The sequence below is a fragment of the Podarcis erhardii genome (genome assembly GCF_964252035.2).
Source record: "Podarcis erhardii genome assembly, chromosome: Z".
Taxonomy (NCBI): Eukaryota; Metazoa; Chordata; class Lepidosauria; order Squamata; family Lacertidae; genus Podarcis; species Podarcis erhardii.
In genome coordinates this window covers 26,462,390-26,483,192 of record NC_138504.1, presented here as the reverse complement: position 1 = coordinate 26,483,192, position 20,803 = coordinate 26,462,390, and the positions used below count along the sequence as shown (strand labels likewise).

At 43.9% G+C, this 20,803-nt stretch overlaps 1 protein-coding gene across 3 annotated transcripts in view; it reads left to right on the top strand.

The window, feature by feature from the left end:
• The first annotated feature begins 11,207 nt into the window (after window positions 1–11,207).
• Window positions 11,208–20,803, top strand: part of DCX (doublecortin) — a 106,033-nt gene continuing 96,437 nt past the window's right edge. For all 3 annotated transcript variants that reach the window (XM_081847196.1, XM_081847195.1, XM_081847197.1), the window contains exons 1-2: window positions 11,208–11,340; window positions 12,944–13,334. In XM_081847196.1, the coding sequence (XP_081703322.1) occupies window positions 12,971–13,334 (364 nt within the window). In that variant the 5' untranslated portion in view covers window positions 11,208–11,340; window positions 12,944–12,970. The remainder of the gene's footprint in view (window positions 11,341–12,943; window positions 13,335–20,803) is intronic.

The window sequence follows — 20,803 nt, the reverse complement described above, 5'->3', positions numbered from 1 at the left end:
GGGGTTGTCAACCTGGTCCCTACCGCCCACTAGTGGGCGTTTCAGGATTCTAGGTGGGCGGTAGGGGGTTCTACGGCACAAGCTGAATCCTCCTTCCATCAAGCACTGGTGGGCGGTAAGGAAATTTTACCATCAAGAAATATGCATTAGTGGGCGGTAGGTATAAAAAGGTTGACTACCCCTGATTTACTGCCTGCTCTCACTGTGAATTGGGAAAGGAATTCACTGCTATTAAAAGCTAGGAGTTAGGACTTGGCTGGAGAATTGCTTTGCAAAATTGTGAGATATGTGAGTTTAGAAGGATGGCTGTGTATTGGTTCATGAATTGTTTTAGAAAGTGAGTATCAGGGAGGTTCATCTTTAAATGTAAAGGTAAAGGGACCCCTGACCATTAGGTCCAGTCATGGCCGACTCTGGGGTTGCGGCGCTCATCTCTTTATTGGCCGAGGGAGCCAGCTTACAGCTTCCTGGTCATGTGGCCAGCATGACTAAGCCGCTTCTGGTGAACCAGAGCAGCACACGGAAACGCTGTTTACTTTCCCGTCGGAGCAGTACCTATTTATCTACTTGCACTTTGACGTGCTTTCGAACTGCTAGGTTGGCAGGAGCAGGGACCGAGCAACGGTAGCTCACCCCGTAGCGGGGATTCAAACCGCCGACCTTCTGATCGGCAAGTCCTAGGCTCTATAGCTTAACCCACAGTGCCACCCGTGTCCCTTTCTTTAAATGTAAATTGAATCAAATTCCTCCCCCATCCCTTTTGTTGTTGTTGTTTTGTTGTTTAGTCGTGTTCGACTCTTTGTGACACCATGGACCAGAGCACGCCAGGCACTTCTGTCTTCCACTGCCTCCCGCAGTTTGGTCAAACTCATGCTGGTAGCTTCGAGAACACTGTCCAACCATCTCGTCCTCTGTCATCCCCTTCTCCTTGTGCCCTCCATCTTTCCCAACATCAGGGTCTTTTCCAGGGAGTCTTCTCTTCTCATGAGGTGGCCAAAGTATTGGAGCCTCAGCTTCAGGATCTGTCCTTCCAGTGAGCACTCAGGGCTGATTTCCTTAAGAACAGAGAGGTTTGATCTTCTTGCAGTCCATGGGACTCTCAAGATTCTCCTCCAGCACCATAATTCAAAAGCATCAATTCTTCGGCGATCAGCCTTCTTTATGGTCCAGCTCGCACTTCCATACATCACTACTGGGAAAACCATAGCTTTTACTTATTCAGCAACTGTACTTGTATCTTATAATGCACAACTCCTACAGATGATCAGAAGTCAACACTAAAGGATTGATTCTTTGAAAGTCTGGAATGAATATTGTCTTGTAAAAGCAGCAGTTACACAGGTCAAAGTTGTAGAAGGCGATCCTTCAAGTTAACATTGTTTTTTGAAAGCAGGCTTTATATATAAACCAAAATCTCTTAAAAGTCATGTCAAACCAAGATGTGGATATAACTGTGTTTAAAGTGTCCCTATGGTTACTCCTTGAGAAAACATTGAGAGTTCATGAAATTTATCCAAGAATGTGCATTTTATGATCATGCCATGCAATGACAGAACATAGTTCTTAGTGTCTTAGTGTGGGGGGATGGTGGTTTTTGGTTTGTGGGGGGGTGGGGTTTTTTTTTGTTTTTTTGTTTTTTTGTTTTGCTTTTTGTTCTTGTTTTTATTATGTATTAGGTATTTTTATCTTGTATGTTGTGAGTATCTTGTATGTTGTGAGTTCTACAAATGAAGGGCGCTATACAAAATTAATAAATAAGAATAATTATAATCCTGCAAATCTCAACATATTTTTTTTAAATGTTTTTAGCTCTTACGGTTGCAAGAATGAACTTGATAGTGATAGAACTGAATGAAGACACACCTCTTCCAGCAGACTTTAACATGAGGGGAATTATGGCCGTAATAATTTATGAACAGTTTCCTCCTCCTGCTTTTATGAGAAGTTGTCTATGGCCTTTTGATGAAGGGTGGCACACACATCTCATAAATAAATAATGCAGACTGAATTTCTCCCCCATTACTAGCATTTTCCCCATAACACTTAGCATAAATCTTAATTTATGCATAATGAAGGACCAATTGTCAATCACACACTGCTGTTGTCCACACATTATCTGGTTTAACTCCACCATTTGGGAGCTGCTGTGATGACTTGAGTTTGTTTTCTCTGAAAGTGTATGATAAATCCCGTCCAATCAGGTATGATATAGTGAACAGGAGAATGCCATGAAAGCATGAAGTGAATTGGATTTGGAAGCCATTGTGACTTAAGTTTCATTTCTCTAAAAAGGTAATGATACATAATTTATATCCCATCTCAAGGTCATGTTCATGGTTCTCTGCCCCCACCTTATTTCACAACAGCCCCGTGAGATGGTGACTGGTCACCCAGTGACTTTCATGGCTGAGGGGATTTGAACCGCGGTCTCCCAGATCCTTGTTCAACACTCTAACCAATACACGACATGCACATCTCTGTGTGTACATAGTAGTGATAAATACATAGTAGTGTACAATTTCCCTGAAGAGATCCTTCCAGTTTTTCTTTGCCCAAGGCCACCTGGCATGTTTATTAAGGTGAAAGTTGATTTCAGCCTTCACATAATCACCCCCAAGCAGTTCTGTGTTTAACCAGGAGGTCACCTTCTTGGCTCAGTTTTGTGGTATCTCTTCCTCCCACCCCTGCCATTCATCACCACATGTACTGTCGCTGGTGGACAAACATAGACCAAGTAATACCAACTACTCACATCTCAATCATCCTTTGCATATCTGAAAATGTGTTTCAAGTAGTTCAGGTGTCTTCCACATTTTCAGGCCCAGGACCCACTTTTAACCCAAAAATGCATATGTGGACTCATTTCTTAATGGGTTACCATGTATCTGCAGGGTGTTAGTGCTTCTGTTGCATCTTGTTGAAACCCAATGATGTAGCTCATTCAGCCATTACTTTTTTTTTATTGATGAGGTCCATTGCTAGGACTTGGCCACTTAACTTGGCTGGGGCCACGGGGGAAAGCCAAGCTAACCCAGTGTGGCTGGAAGGTGTCACCCTTTGTTTCCACAGTTGAATCAAAGCCAGCCGTGGACATAAAGAGCAGGCCAAGAGAAGTGGGAACAGTAGAGGGACCTGGTAGAGGTGTGTAAGGGATGTGAGGGCGATCTGGCTGCGACACCTGTCACCCCATTGATTGCCAGGGTTGATTCGGCTGATCTGGCAGGCTAGGCAGGTGTCTCCTCCCTCCCTCACTGCTCCATGTGCGCCCCTCCCAAAGCTGCATGCTCAGTGGAAGAGGATGACCATCCCAGATAGAAGGAGTTTACCGTTCTTTGGTAAAGGGTATACGATAGCTGCGCTCCCCTTCTAGAACCTCCAAACAAGCTCATGGTAGAGGTGTATAAGGTCATGCTTGGTGTGGAGAAAGTGAATATAGAGTTTTTCTGCCTCTCTCTCATACTAGAACCCAAGACGATCCAACAGAAGATTCAGGACAGGAGGGGAGAATGCTTTTGTGCTTGAATCCTGCTTGAATTCCATGGGCACCTGGTTGATCTCTGTAAGAGCAGGATGCTGGACTAGGTGGGCCATTGGCCTGATCCAGCAGGCTCTTATCTTCTTAAGTAAAATGTTTTCCACAACATTGGGGAATTCCCTACTCACCCCTGAAACCAATCCAAAGTGCAGCTGTAAATGCTACACCCCTCATGAAGCCATTAGGAGTACAACAGGGACTGGTCCCTCCAGCGAGCCCCCCTGCACCTCGGTCCATCTCTCCCACTGCTTAATTACCTTTGTTGATGTTCTGCTGGCAGCAGAAAGAAGATCTGTCTCTCCATTATTATTTTTACTCTGTTAAGTTGCACCTGGGAAGGGAAATTATTTCCCATTGTTCCTGGCCCCTGATATGTAGCCACGGGAGTGTGTGAGACATCAGCACATGTGTGTAGTGGGAGGTTGAGGAGGGATACCTTCCTCCTTCCCTTTATTCCCATACTGCCATAGCAGCAACAAAGGTAAATGAAAGATGTCTGGAGGTCATGGGGTAGGTAGGCAAGCATGCAGATAGGGTTGAATAAATTCTCTATTGTGGATTAAAATCTGAGCAGGAGAAGAAAAATCACAGACCTTTAAAATTAACCAAACTCATATTTTTGAAACTGGGAATATGAATGGTGGCACCATGCCACTGGCAGCACCAGAAGCCCACCTGCAGCCATTGAGAAAATGGATCGCCTCCAGCACCTCCAAGTGATAATTTCTAAATGAACCTTTGTGGGCTAAGGTGGACCTACCTTTTCAGTTTGGCTTTCTTGTTCTGTGTGAAATTTACTTTTCTTTTATATATATATATGGAGGGAAAACCAATATTATAAGAGGGGGATAGCTAACTTGGTGTCCTCCAGATGGAGTATGGATTTTCCCATGGAACCTATTCTAGAGATATAAGGGTTACTACAGAGAAGACCCTTCCCCTGGTACTCAGTGCTGGGGAAAAGCAGTCTAGGATGCTGAGTGCACTTGCTCCTCCAGTGAAAGCTTTTAATCCAGAAACTCTCCAAAATAAAGGACTTGGGTAAGCATCCTGAGGCACCAGTTAAGTAGCGAAGGGTTAAATCACCCTCCCTCAGGCAGATGCAGTGGAGTAGAGAATGGAAGCCCTGGACTTCACCACCCATGTAGTGCAAGAGGGTGTGGATAGAGACAAATGATGAGGATAGGATTCCCCCAAGGAGGGTGTGGCTTGGAGGAGCATATCAGCAATATTTATATATTTTATTTATTATTTTTATTTAGACAATTCCTATTTCACTTAATGTACAAATATCTTTAACTAAACCAACAACAAAAGTTACGAAAATGCACAGCAAAACCTTTAATACAAGTTACAGATATCAGTTCCTTCTCATTCTGACACACCTCCTTACTCCACCCTTTTGGCTCTCACACAGGGCCCAAACAAGCTCACAAATCAACCCCAAAACCTCACAACCAAGAGGGTTTCTGGAATCTGCTTACATCACCATACTGCTTGACTTTGTGAGCAGCCACTAAGATTGATGAAGCTTGAGCTCTGAACCAGGATGGGCTTATCCTAAACCAGGGGTAGCCAATGTAGTGCCCTTCGCATCCAATGGACTACAACATCCATTGGTCATGCTGCTAGGGGTTTATGAGAGTCTAGTCCAGAACGTGTGAAGCACATCAGGTTAGCTGTTCTTGCTGCAATTGAGTATGAGAAAGGAAAACACTGAAATAATTCCTATCATAATCACATATATCAAAAGTCCCATTGATTCCAACTCAGATTTGAATGACAGCTAAAACTTCCATTACCCCCGTCCAAGGTATAGTCCTGCTCCAATAACATATGAATGAAGTCCATTGTTTTGACAAAGTCTCAGATGAATAGCTCTCAACTTCCTATACATGTTAGAAATAAGCCTGTTTACGCATCAGCATAGTTTTTGAATTCTTACATTTCCAAGTTTCCATTCACGCCAGATGTTCTTGTTTCTAGCAGTTAGCTAGCGATGCCCTACGTCCTACAACAAATTAGCCATTAGCTATCTGTGTTCTGCTGCAACACAGTGATTTGAATATACAAATGAAATAACTGGACACCATCTCACAGTTAATATGAGGTGATAAAATATCCTCATAATATTTTTGAGCAGCTGGAAATTTCTTGGACCACAGTCTAAAGACTCAATTCATTTTTTTATATCTGGAGTTGCCAACATGAATGTTGTTGCTCTATAGCTCCCATCAGCTCAGACAGCATGGCTATGGCCAGGGGTTACGGAACATATAGTCTAGCAGCATCTAGTGGCACCATATTTGCTGTCCTGGTTTATATGACCAATATAGACCATTTATGTTCTACGTTTTCTGGAATGTAATGGGTATACAGAATAATATATACAGCCTCTGGCTTCTTCAGCAGCCTGTCTCATTTCAGTCTCTTGGCCCTCTCCTCTGCAGCCTCCTCTTCTGCCTCTGGTTCTGGACTGCTCTCTGCTCCAGCCTCTTCCTGCTCACTAAACCCTGTTACCTTTTCAGCTTCTGACATCTTCTGCTCCCTCGTCCCCCTCTGACCACTCATCCCACCACCAACTCCTTGGCTCTGAGCTTTCTTCCCTTGGTGGTTGCCAGCTGGTGCCTCCCACCACTCTTGCATCCAGCCAGTCCATAGCAATATATCTGATCCAGTTACTGCATGTTTGTTTTCTGATCTCTGGTCATTCCTGGGCCAGATGAAGGACCAGGTGAAGTCACTGCTATGCAAGGCTCATGTGTGAATGCACTCTAATTGCCTTTGCCCCAGAGCATCCTTATTCAACTGTGGGTCTCCAGAGGCTGTTGGATTAACAATGCTTATCATCCCTGGCTATTGGCTAAACTGTTTGAGGATTATGGGGATTGTAGTTCAACAATATCTGGGGGCACAGAGTTGAAGAACTTTATTTTAGTAAATCAAATCTAGCAAGATCTAATGTTAGTTAGAACACACTCATTGAAGTAAATGTTGATTTCAATGGGTATACTCATTTGACTAATGTTGGATCTCATTCATCAGCTCCATAATTCAGACATAAAGTTATGTCTAGAAGGCAGGACATTGTCAATGGCCACCTAGAGACTTTGTGGATGTGGTGCAGTGAGATTCAAACCAGGAGTTTCCATTATGGCTGCTTGTAACCATATTTTCTTTCATCGCCCTTTTCCAAACAAAGGAGTGGGGGTGGGGGAGAAGGAAATCTCAAGGAACAGGGCAGCTATATATATTTAGCCAGATTTAATTGCTCAGGGTAAACATTGACTCTCTGCTACTGCTTGGTGGACAGAGCGTTTCCTTCATTTAGGCCAGGTAATTGGATTCAAGGAACTAAATTTAACCTACCTTTTTATCTAAATGAATTTATTGATGGGAGGGAAATGGCTGCAATTCCAGTGCCTCAGTCACTGGCCATGTCTGAAGTCATTAAGCAATGATGGCTTCACAAAACCGCCTTTTCCCTCTACCCAGCGAAAAGTGATGTAATCCGGGACAGCATCATCACTGAGGCCCATTAGTGTCTCAACAAGCATCAGATTATCTTATCTGAGGCTCCAACAAGGCACTAGCTGGGTTCATCCTGGTGGCCCCAGGGCTGACTCTGACTCTGATATTTGACTCTAGAAAAAAAATGAATTTGCAGCCCCCTTAACTGAGAAAATCATGGGAGTAAAGTGACAACAATTGTGAAAGTTATTTTCATGGGGAAATCATGAGGGAATCATGGGGGGACAGAAACACATACATGCAGAAAGTGTTGGGGAGTAGCGATGTTGTCCAATGCAATGTTGTTGTGCCATACCACATCCACTGGTGTGAATGAGAATTAGCATGACATGACAGTTTCTAGGCCCAAAAGCCACAGTTCCGTAACAAAGCAAAACTGTTACAGTTGTACTGGCGGAGGAAGAGGAGTGCGGGGGGAGCGCACCGCCCCCGGCAGCACGATCCCGGTGGGGTGCCATCACTGCTGCCCCCCCCCCGGCGGCACTAGGCGCCACACCCCCACAGGAGATGTGCCATGCCCCTAGGATGCGCACCATGCCCCTGCGGGCAGTGCCCCTGCCCCCAGGATGCATGCCAGCCCCACCTCTGCCTGCTCTCTGCCCCCCAGTGCCAGAGCATGAAGCTCCGCCACTGCTTGCTTCTCAACCGCCTTGGTACTCAACCGCCTTGGTTCTCAAACGCTGAAAACCCGGAAGTAGGTGTTCCAGTTTTCAAATGTTTTTCGGAAGCCAAATGTCCAATGCAGCTGTCAGCTATTGTTTCTGGGGCACCTGCAGCAATCAGAAGCTGTGCCTTGGTTTTTGAACATTTTGGAAGTCAAATGGACTTCCGGAACAGATTAAGTTTGATGCTTTTGTTTTTGCTATTTATTTTGCATTTTTGTTTTTGAGGCTTTTTCAGTTAATTTGTTTTTGTGACGTTCAGCCACAATTCGATGTAAGTTTCTACGATGCTGTCTTAGTCATGGGCCATACAATCTGTTCAAGAGAGAGTCCAACAGCTACAATGTAATTTGGCTCCTGCGTGATATGTAGAGTATCAACAACAACAAATCTACTGAATATATACAGTACTTAAGGCCTGCAAGAATTTAGGGAAACCAATGATGCACAGTGGGAAATAGGATATTGATGCTGAACATCTGTGCTGTGAAGTTACAGCAATAGCTTGAAGACTGCCATAGTCTATGCTACCACAAGGAAAATTTTTCCTCATGCTACAGGAACCCTGCAACTTATGCAGGGGTTAACATTCTGGGGATTTTGCTAGAAGCCAAAATCATGTATTGTCAAAACAGATTGGGTGCAATGGTGGATGGGATTGCCAAAGTCTTTCCCCATTGATGCCCCTCCAATGCACCCTTTTTACTTCTTCTTTTTTAACTTTCCCCCCCAAGCATGTAAAGCTGAATGCACACAAGTTAAATGCATATAGGTTGTGAGCTTATGGTTCAACAAAAACTCATGTATAATTTGCCTAATGTTTCTGTTCCTCTAAGGATCTTTCTCTCACTTCCAGTGTCAGTGACAAGTATTGAACACAGTTTCTCAGAACTCAAACTTATAGAAACTTACATATGCTCAACTGTGTAGTAAAAGAGACTTGCTGGCTTGTAAATATATTAGGGTTGCCATATTTCAAAAAGTGAAGCAATCCGGACACAAAATCTACATTTCTGACACGCCATACATCCGCCCAGATGCTGTTTAGGAGGTCTGAATACCGGCTATGTCCCGGAAATTCTAGATGCATGGCAACCCTAAACAATATCAATTGAACATGCCAGAGCATCAGTACTTGGCTTGAAGGAATTGGTGACCAAATTTCCTAAGAAAAAGGCATGCAAATTGCAATTTTGGTGTGTCTGAAATTGAAACTTTTAAGAGCCTTGAATTTTAACACCATAATTAACAAGATGATTAAAAGTGATTTGTGTGCTAAAACATTTTCTTTTGTATTTGAGAAAGATAATCCAAGATTGTTTAATTACGTATACTTGGAATTGAAATTTAGACATCTGTTTTTGAAAATTGAAGTTAGCAATTTGGGGGGTGGGGTACAAGTAGTTAGCATCGCCTGGTCAGCTGTGCCTGTGACCATTCAGAAACAAGCAATGTGACATCACTCACACTTGTAAACAGGGCCTGTCTTGATTGACATTAAGGGGAGGCAGCAAAGGTGGATTTAGGGGTGTCCCCCCCCAGTTCAGTCGCACTGAGAGGTTGCACCGCAGGGGATACCACAACTATTATTTTGGCTGGAGCAACAGAGGTTGGGGGCACCGCATAGGGCACTGTTGAAATTGAGACCCCAAGGTCCACCACAATGAAGGCTGGAACCAATTGAAAGGACATTGGACTGTCCGTAGAATAGCCCAGCCTCTTTCCCCCAGATGCATTTGCAATTCCTATTCGCTCCCATGTACCCAAACAAAGACATGGTATGGGGGTACCTGAACAGCTGTTGGGACTGAGTAACCATTTCCCACCCACTTCAGCCCACCGTGGTTGCCCCAACCTGTTGCCCTTCAGATGTTTTGGACTACATCCCCCATCAGCTCCAGCCAGCATGGCGGTGCTGGTTGAGGCAGAGGCTACAGTACAACATTAAAATTTAGGATGGCAGTAAAAAACTAAGCATCAAAAACAATAAAATAACAGGAGGAAATAAAGCAGTTATTAAATAAAACAAGCATAGATCTGGCTGAATCCAGGTCTTTTTGACTGTTTCCTCAAAGTTTAACAGAGTGGGTCATGTGAATTTCCCTGAAGAGGCCATTCCAGAGATACAGAGGCTACCACAGAGAAGGCCCTGTCCTTGGAACTCAATGCTGGTAAAAAGGACTCCTGGACATGGAGGCCTGGAGCGGGGCAGGCGGAAGCAGTGAATGGAGGACTTACCTTAGCAACCACATAATGCCACAGGGTCTAAGTCATGGGTAGGCAAACTATGGCTAGGGGGCCAGATCTGGCCCAATCGCCTTCTATATCCAGTCTGCAGACGGTCCAGGAATCAGCATGTTTTTACATGAGTAGAATGTGTCCTTTTATTTAAAACGCATCTCTGGGTTATTTGTGGGGCCTGCCTGGTGTTTTTACATGAGTAGAATTTGTGCTTTTATTTAAAATGCATCTCTGGGTTATTTGTGGGGCATAGGAATTCATTCATTTTTTCCCTTCAAAATATAGTCTGGCCCCCCACAAGGTCTGAGGGATAGTGGACCGGCCCCCTGCTGAAAAGTTTGCTGACCTCTGGTCTAAGGGGAAGTATGTAAGAAGTTATCTCAAGGAGGTGTGGCCTAGAGGAGCTGATAGTAAGGGATTGAACTCAGAAACAGGGCTGGGTTGTCCTAAACCAGGGGTCATCAATATTGGTACCCTTCAGACGTTGTGGACTCCTGCACCCATCATTCCTGACTATTGGCTATTCTGGCTAAAACTGATGGGAGTCGCAGTCTAATATCACCACATTGGGCACCCTGTTGGCTGCTACGCCTGCTCTAAAAGGTGCTGCTGTTGGCAGGTGCCTAAGGCATGCCTTTGCAACCTAAATAGTTACCCATACTGTGGGCTTGGAGCTGCTTTTAATCAGGGGAGGCCATCCCATTGCAGATCTGTTGTTTATAATGGATGAAGTTGTGGTCTTTAAAAATCATTCCAACAAAGTGCCTCCTTGTTCCCAGCCCTGTGGGCAGATTCTGTTCATGAGTGTGGCCGGGGAGCGTCAGCTTATGCCATCATTTGCTCACAACCTCCCCCTCCTAGTCCACTAGGCAAGTTTGATTTTCAACAGGAATCAGAAATTCAGCTTACAATACTTAACACCTTCATTGCATCTGCAAATTCGCAGCACTGTGGCATAAATCAAATGTTGGCTGATTCCAGCTGGGTCTGGAAGGTCATTAGGACAAGTAGAGACAATGGGAGGTTTGCCTTGGAACATAGTGAACAATGCAGTCAAGATGTAGCTCACTCAGCCCTCTTCATCTGCTTAAGGAAATGAAATCTGGAATCATGCTCTCTTTCCTCTGTTAAGTTTGGAGAGGGAGAATTTTAGAAAGTCAATCCATCATGAGCAACAAGCCCACTGACACAAAAATACTTTGCAGAAGGGGTGTGTGTGTATGTGTGTGTGTGTGTGACTCAAGGCACTAGGACCTAGGAGGAGTCCTAGCCAAACTGGCAGGAATTTCTTGCTTGGAGCTCAGACAACAAAGACAGAGTGTGGCTGGGTTTCTCTCTCTTAGCATCTCCACCCTGCGAGCTGAAAAACCGGTGAGTAGAGCTTACGCTTTCCCAGGCAGAAAGTAACAGATGCCAGATGCACAAGAGAGGGGGGAAGAAAGACCTCGCATTGCAAGTGAACAATGCCTCCCCACAAAAATCTCTTGACTGCAAAAGTTGTGCTGAGATTGCATTGTTTTCAGAACATCGTTCCTAGACCTGTGAGCGTCTTTAAGTGCTGGCAGGGGGGAGCATTTTCTTAAACTTGGAGAAAGGAAGATAGGCTAGTGGGAATGGAAACTCCTTTTGCTACCCAACAGTGACAATAGGGTCAGAGACAGGTCACTGGCACTGAAGAGAATGAATGAAGGGACAGGGCTTGGCTAGCCGGATGAGAGGCAGAAGGAAAGCAACAGCTTTTTCCAGGATTTGTACCTGATTGCTGAGTCTAGGGCTTTAATCCCATTTCTGTTGTGTGAATCTGTGATGAGAAGATGTGAGCTGCATGTTAATAGCCCTGCACAGCCAAATGGTAGCAGTATAAGGTTTCCAGTCACCCAGAGCTTTCTTTCTGGTTTGGAGTTTTCCATTGCAAGAGGATACACTCTCTTGTGTCTTAGTTCATGCTCAAGATTATTTCTGTCATTCCTCCGCCCGCCCCCCTCTCCGCTCTGCTGCAGAAATTCAATTGACTCTCTTGTCCGCTCCCTCTTCCTATAGTAGTACTACGCCGCAGCCTCTGAACAATGAAAGGTGTGCTTGTAGTGGTGTGATGCACATACCTTCAGCAATTAAAAAATGCTTCATTAAGAGGGAAGGCGTGTGGGGGAGGGGATAAAAAACCCCTCTTTCTGATTAGATGATGCAGCAGATTAACTGTGCAGGGGGAAATCTTGCAATTTAACATAGACTTATTCCAATGCCATTTGAATGTCAGGGATTCCCACCCACTGCCTCCCAGATTCTAATATCTGAAACTGATAGGTAGATCAGAGGAGGTATCTGAGGGACTGGTCACAAAGAAGTCTGGATCCTAGCTAGATGTCTTCCTGGTTTATCAGCCATTTCAGTTTATAGTCCCCCATTTGACATAGCCCTGTGATTCAGCTTGTTGCCCCATCGGTGAATGGGCATGTTGAAAACCATGCAAGTGGAGCTGGTGGTTCAGTCTTTGGGATGCTTAGTCTGTCACTTCCTTGTATCCACCTACCAGCCAAAGTTCTTTTTTTCTGCCTTCAGTCTGCAGCCCCAACTACACTGCAGTGAACTTCTGTTCACTGGTCTTTAGTAGTTTGTGGATGGCTTGCTTTCTTAAATGGCAACCCTGGACATTTCTGTCCCAGTCTCAACTACTAAGCCAGATATAGCAAGGGATCCTTAGAATCTCTGGGGGCAACTCCATGCAATTGGTTGCATATTACTAAGTCTGCTCCATTGTATTGCCTAGAGTACACCCACCCTTCCCGGCACTTGAACCACACCCCCACATACAAGGAAGAAACCTTCTATGGTGTTACTCCAGGGGAAGTAAAGCATAAGAGCGAAAGTGTGGGTTTCTTTTCACATCCAGGACCACCAATTGCCAGTTATTGGGTTGACTCACTTAATTCCTCCCTTTGCATCTTTCCCTTCTCCTGTTCCTCCTCTGCCTCAGCTTCACACCTCTAGGGCTCACCGAGCTATGGAACTTGATTTTGGACACTTTGACGAAAGAGATAAGGCGTCCAGAAACATGCGAGGCTCCCGTATGAATGGCCTGCCTAGCCCCACTCACAGTGCCCACTGTAGCTTCTACCGGACCAGGACCTTGCAAGCGCTGAGCAATGAGAAGAAAGCCAAGAAGGTGCGCTTCTACCGCAACGGGGACCGCTACTTCAAGGGAATTGTGTACGCTGTTTCCGGAGATCGCTTCCGAAGCTTTGACGCCTTGCTTGCTGACCTGACTCGGTCTCTGTCTGATAACATTAACCTGCCTCAGGGAGTTCGCTACATTTACACCATCGATGGCACCAGAAAGATTGGGAGCATGGATGAGCTGGAAGAAGGTAATTAGTAGGAAACAATGCTTGCTTGCTGGTGCAGGGAGGGCATGGGTGTGTGGAAGAGGCATGATCAGCTTAGAAAGCAACACATAGGAGTCCCACTACTTCAGCCCTCATTAGAGGAGCATGGGTCATGATCCAGTATATGAATGGCAAGGGCCTGGTTCACAGGATTGCTAAAAGAAGCAGCATTTCATCCATGGGTTCTTTTTCATGAATGGCAATAGAATTCATTCAGAACCTTGGGTATGGATCCTGTGAAGCTGCCTTTCTTCCAGACTGTTGATCCATCTGGCCCAATATCTGATGGGTGATAGCTTTCCATGGTCTCAGGTGGATGTCTCCCTTCAGCCCCCCTTTCTGAGACCACTTCACAGAAGACTGGACACACATGCAAATCATGTGCTCAGTTCCTACAGGGACTGAGAAGAAAAACAGTGCCTATTAAAAGGAGCAGGAAGTTCTCCACTGGTTGTTTAATAAGGACTTTTCTCCCCATCATTTAAATGATGTTCTGGAGGGGGGGTCCTCAATGCACAGTGTATTTGCATGATTTCTGTACAAATTGTGGGCGTGTTTCTGTACTATGTCTGTGCTTGGGTGTGCTTGCATGTATATGCATTTGAAGTTGAGTTCATTTGGGGAAGGAGGGGGAAAGGTGCCAGGTATTCAAATATGTGCATAACAATTCATATGTTGGTTTTGTCTGTTTGTGGCTTTTGGGTATTATGTTCAGTCTGTCCATGGGGATGTCCTTTTGTGGGTCATTAGTGAGGTTGCCTGAGGGTGGTATGTGTACAGGGCAACTAGCATCATATGGAGGGGCATTAAGGACCATGTCTGTGTTTAGAGCATGTGTGCACATAAGTAGTCATACCCAGTATATTTGCAGGATGCATGTTCTTGTGCCGGAAATATTACTAGAAAGCATGGTGTTTCTGTTATGCCATTTGGGATTATGTCTGTGTGTTGATTTGGAGTGGGGAGGAGAAGGCTGTTCTGAGTATTCCCTCAGGACCATGTCTGCAATATCACTCTCCGTGCCGCCTTGTACCCAATGCATCAGTGCTTCTGCTTTGTATTAAAGGGGGTGTGCCCAGGATTTCTGTAGGAGCGACTGTGAATAAGAATGTATATCCATGTGGTTGGAGGATTTGTGGAAAGTACTATTCCACATGGGTGTGTCTGGGTGAAGCTGTGTCTCGGTAGGGTGCGTGTGAACAATTTGCACTATGTTCTGCAAGGTATATGCATGCATTTATGTAGCCATTCCTTGCAGGCATAGTTGTGCGGAGTCGCCGGTCTGTAAATGTGACTCAGTGTCTGCAGCATGCAAAGTCACCAACTCCAAATGCCCAAACCTCACATTGTGAGTCATGCAAAAAACACAAAGTAGATTGCCTTAAAACTTGTAAGATCATTTAAGATGATTTAATAAAGCACATTGCTGATGTGATCTTTAGTTTATCATTTGTGCTAAAGGATGCTTTTTTATTGTTCCTCATTACTGCAACAATTTTTTTAAAAATGTTTTATAATACAAGTTGAGCTTTCTCATTCTTCCAGTACCTGTGGCTTTGCAAAACGTTTTTTCATGTGGGGTGGGGGGAACAAGGTTGAAGGGGGTGAAAACCACAGGATTTGCCATCCATGTGCATCAGTGTGACTGCAGGGTGTGTCCCTTTGTTTGGGGCGACTGTGTTCAGTGTCTCTGTAAGGTGCATCTGTGGCAGCTCAGAAGGGAAGCTACATGGAGATGCCCCAGGGGGAAGGTGTGTCTGCTGAAGTGAGAGAGGTGTAGTAGATGTGGGTGTGGATTTGTCAAAGGGGGCAGTTGGAGTATGAAAGGAGGCGGAGGAGGAATGTTTGCAGTGCTATGCCTGTTAAAAGGAGGCAGGAATGGATAGAGAGATTGACTAAAAGAGGGAATTCAGGCATGGTGATGCAGCAGAGTCTGGCATGTCTAATATTTCTCACAGCGTTCCATGGCGAGTTTGGAGATTCCTGCAGAGAGTCTTATTTTGTGATAAAGTGAGGAGTCATCCTTTTTTTAAAAAAAAGATCGCCACTCTCCACGGTATATCTGAGAGGCAAATGAAAGGTTTGTTCCTAGTATGTATATCTAAATAAGCATCTTTAAAGCATTGATTGTATGGTTCCAGACCTTTCTAAAGGTGGAGATTCTGGATATCTGTGTCTACAGCTGCTACCATTTTCGTTTGTCAAGGTGGATGCACAAATAGATTTCTGCTCATTGTGTGCCTGGAGATGCAAAGGTTAAATCCCATGTTGCTTCTCATCCCTCTCAGGCAACATTTCCATGTACTCTTAAATTGCAGAGGTACTCTGCCACTTGTCTTTAAGCCAGTGAGTTGCCATCTTGAATGATGTCATCCCATGGAAATGCTGTCCCTGAAGCTAGGATTTCCAATAATGACATCATGGTGTCAGCAATCAACCAGGCCTGCTTTGTTACCATTTTGCCATAGGCAGGAAACTGATGTGCATCGAACATAAAGAGGGCAACATTCAGTTGCGGTGGCTGCTGATGCTACTGAGCCTGCTGTAAGTCTTCATGCTTTGTTTCAGCACCTGAGTTCCATCTTTAAAGCAGAAATCCAAGTGTTTTCCCCATTCACATTGCCTCCTGGCTTTTTGTTAACACATATGACTCCTGCTCTGCCTTCCTCTCTTAGGAAGCAACATCTTTGCACTACAGAAAAAGAAAGAAAGAGAATAAACTCAACTGTACATGTACATTTGTGTGTCTTTGAGAAGAGTGGGGATAATGAAGTTTGAAAATAGCTGGAGCAAAGCCACTGCAGTTGTTCCCCTCTATCTTTGTTACCTGTGCCTTATCTGTCTTTTCTTCTCGTCCCTTCCAACTTTATGATTCTATGGTTCTCTTGATCCTCCCCCCCCCCGCCGCCCATACTTTCTGGCAAAATCAAATTGGAATCTACTTGGGGCAGGGAGCTGATGTGTTTGCATTGCTACTCAGTAAAGTCCCATGTATACTGATGACGCTACTGAGATAATTAAAATCATAATCATAAAGCCACAAGGATTTACTACTAAAAACTCATATGGGATTTTGGGTGGGTAGAGGAGACAACATGGATTTGCTGCTATAGTTACAATGGAACAATACCCTCAAACAAGCTCAGGATGAGTTGTATTACCCCTGCAATTACCGTATATAATTCATATTTGTCCACATGCACGAGTGTACATGCACACGTGGGGGCATTTGTGTGGAAGCCTTGTGGCGTAAAGGGTCACTGCATCTGGCTGTTAACCAGGAGGCTGGTGATTTTTTTATTTTTATTTTTTAAATTATTAAACCATTTTAACAAAACAATTATCAATCATTCTTTGTTTTTCTTGGCAGGTCTCGTCCTAAAATCCCTAACAAAAGCACTTCTGGTTTCTTTACATTTCATTATATATCATCTCCCAAAATTTTTTAACTTCTCTACATTTCCACCACATATGATACAAGTTACCTTCTTTTTATTTACATTTCCAACATATATTTGACCTGGTTTTGTACATTTTTGCCATTTGTACTGGTGTAATATACCATCTATACATCATTTTTAGGTAATTTTCTTTCAAAAGAGAACAATATGTAAATTTCAAGTCCACCTTCTACAGCTTTTCCCAATCCTCAAATTGTATATTGTGTCCTATATCTTGTGCTCATTTGATCAGAACTGCTTTGACCTCCTCATCTTTTGTTTCCCATTCTAGCAGAACGCTATATGCTTTCTTCAGCAGCTTCACTATTTCTTTGATAACCTCCTTTTGAAATCTGGAGGCTGGGTAGCTAAACCAGAGGCTGGTGATTTGAGCCTGCCTAGGAATGGCTATGGGCAGGATTCCTGCATTGCAGGGGGTTGGACTAGATGACCCTCAGGATTCCTTCCAATTCTATGATTCTAATTTTTATTTCCAATCCCTGAAAAGTACTGCTTATGCCTGATACTTTGATATGGCTATGACAGGCTTGTTCACACATCACACATTTGTTTAGGCAAGCCTATACAGACATATAGATGTTGGTGTGCTTTAATCTCTTTTTCCATTAATTTTAATTATTTTGAATTGTTTTTAATTGTTTTGAACTGATTTGTAATAATTTTAATATTTCTTTCCAAGTGCTTAGTGGCTTTACTGCAATCAAGAAGTGTATAAATTTTGTTAAATCAGTCAAATATATTACACTGGGTGTAGGTGCAAGCTAAGATTATACAGGTTTGTATGAAACAATGATTGCTTGTTGATTTGTACAGTTCAACTATTCTGTGCACAGGTCCACAATCTGTACATTTGTTGAATGTAACATGTGAACACGACTTAAATGTCTACATTTCATTTATCTTTCCTGGTATTTAAATGCAATGAGTTGTTCACATATTATACCGTGCACAGGTACAAGCTGCCTCTCTACACATGTACAAATGTGTGTTCTTGTTTATTTGTACAGTTCATCTATTCTGTAACACACAGAATGCCCATACACATAATGTTACATGTGTATGAATGTACAGTTCAAATATTTGTTGAACATAGACAGTACACTCATTGAATGTAACATGCAGATACCCCTATGATGTGCTTGGGAAATCTGGCAAACTGATTTGCCTCTCTTGGTTACTCCAGGCACAGGTCCAGAGGAATTCAATCCAGTCCCAAAACACAGCCCTTTATTAAGCACACACCCTGCTTTCTAACAGCACTTTGCCTGGATCTACTGAAATACAAAAAGCTTTGTCAAAGCCTCATAGAATTGTAGAGTTGGAGGGGACCCCAAGGGCCAACTAGTCCAACCCCCTCAAATGCAGGAACCGGAACCTCTATTACTGTTCACATGATGAGAAAGAGGGTTAGAACCCTGTGCTTGTGTCACCATGCGTGGAGGTGTTTCAGTAGGTGGAGCTAATATTGAGAAATGTTCGGTTCCAAGTATGGGCCCCCACCCCCAAAAAAACAATAGTTGCTGAACAAGGTTTTGCACCTGGTGGTAAAGAATTCTATAATGAAGTTGTGGAATATCCTGCTACAAAATATGTGATACTAATCATTAGCTGATAATACTCTAAAAGGGATTAGATACATTAATGGAGAAGGGAAGTTTATCAGTAGCTACTTTTTAGGATGGCCCAAATCAGACTTGGGGTGTCTTTGGTCCTGCTTTACAGGGGACAGTCCTCTATTTCAGGGGTGGAGAAGCTGTTTCAGAACAAGAGCCACATTACAGAAACATTTCAGGTTGGCAGTATGTGGCAGCAGGGGCTGGTCCAGAAGCAGAAGACCATTGGCTTTGGTTGAGATTACAGTCGTACCTCGGAAGTCAAATGGAATCCGTTCTGGAAGTCTGTTTGACTTCTCAAACATTTCGAAACCAAGACATGGCTTCCGATTGGCTGCAGGAAGCTCCTGCAGCTAATCAGAAGCTGCAGAAGCTGCATCAGACGTTCAGGTTCCAAAGAACATTCGCAAACCGGAACACTCACTTCCAGGTTTGCGGCGTTTGGGAGCCAAAATGTTCGACACACAAGGCATTCGGGATCCAAGGTATGACTGTACAATAATTTTATGTTCAACACCCCAGTTGGCATCTGAGTGGGAAGAGACAGATGCCTTTACTCTGAGGGTAAGGAAACCTTTTCAGCCTGAGGATCACATTCTCTTCTGGGGAAACTTTTGGGGATCATATGGAAGTGGTGGGTGTGACCAGAGGCAAAAGTGGGTTAAGCATCTGATTCAACTCTATCTGAAGGTGTCCTTATTTGAAGGACTGCCTACTCCAAGTCAGGTTTAAGAATAAATATGTAGAAGCAAAGAAAAGAGAACAGGAGCCTTGAAGTTACCCATCAATCATTAATGCCTGGAGAGCAGACTGAGAAAGCCTATAGGTCACCTGATCTCAATCTCCCCTCCTATGTACTGTACTTCTGCTTAAATTAGAATCACTATTTCTAAATTTACACCAGTAATTACGATTCAGCACATGCACATTTTATGCAAACACATGTGCTTTTTCTGCCTTCTCATTTGTCAGTGCAAAAATGGTCACCTTAATAGAACCTCTGAATACCAGCCTCTTATGTTCAGGCCAGTTTCACAGTCATTGGTCTCCTGAAGAGTTCAGATGGAGCTTGATGGATCAAAGTAAAGCATAATCTGGTTTCTCTGAACGTTCTGTAAAACTGTAGTTTGAAACATAATTGACATAGTACCTAGTACGTTCAACATTTGTACTGCTAGGTAAAATCCTATGTTCTGTATGCAAACTTTGTAAAAGGTGTTATAGGACTTTTGACAGCAGGGCTAGAGAATGCCCAGAATGACTAGGCCCATTTGTCATCCTGGTGCCCTCCAGATGTTTTGGACTACAACTCCAAAACATCTGGAGGGTGCTAGAATGGCATAGGTAGCTATAGAGAACTCAGTGAAATAGTTCTATGACTCTGGGAATGTGAATGCCAATGCTATATTTAATGCCTGAAAGGGCTGTCGGCAGCAGAGTGAGCAGCCGTGCTTCCTTGAGTTTGCTGAAGGCCAGCTAGAAATGAAAATAGACATTAATGGGCTATGATCTATGATATATTGCCAGCATTTGCACCTGATGTAGTAGTTATAGCACAATGCATTTCATTTCAGGGAGTGACTTTCTTGCTCATGGTTTGAGGCAAGGTTCATGCATCAGGAATGCTAGAAGAAAACAGGCTTCCATGAGGAAAACGAAGTCCTTTGCACAGTAGGTTTGGCTGTCCTTGCACATTGGTTTATTAGGCTACCTTGTCCCAAACTAAATGGTTTCAAAATGCCAGTGCAATGGGCAATGGTGGAGCTGCTGCATCTCCCATCTGATTCTTCCACTTGCCCTTTTGTATCTCCTGCTTCCTGTAGACAAACCGGATCTCAGTTTCATCTCATGATGAGCAGGGTGAGAGGGTGCATGAAAGGATCATAGAATTGTAGAGTTGGAAGGGATCCTGAAGATCATCTAGTCCAACCCCCTGCAATGCAGGGGGGTTGATATGAAGATGAACAAAGTGAGAAACTCCACCCTGTAACGTTATAAATTGTAGGCAGAATCTACAGCAAGGTTGGGGAACTTTTTTTTCTCCCGAAGACGGGATCCCTCAAGTGAAAGAGCTCTGTTGCCTGCTTTGCCAACTCATTGTAGAATGGGAGAAGTGGAGAAGGGGGAGGGGGAGTGGATGTGCTTTAGGCGAAATGCATGGGCTTGGTTAACAGGTCTGGTGGGCTGGGATAGGTCTGTTGGCCAGAGGTTCTCCACGTTGGATCTACAGGTTGTGGTCTAGTAGCAACTCAACAGAGTCCATTCATTCATTCACTCATTTTATGACTGACACATTTTATTAGTGAAACCTTAAAAAGGACAACAGAACTAGTAAATCATACGACAAAACCAAAATCCAATAAAGCAGCCACTGGAA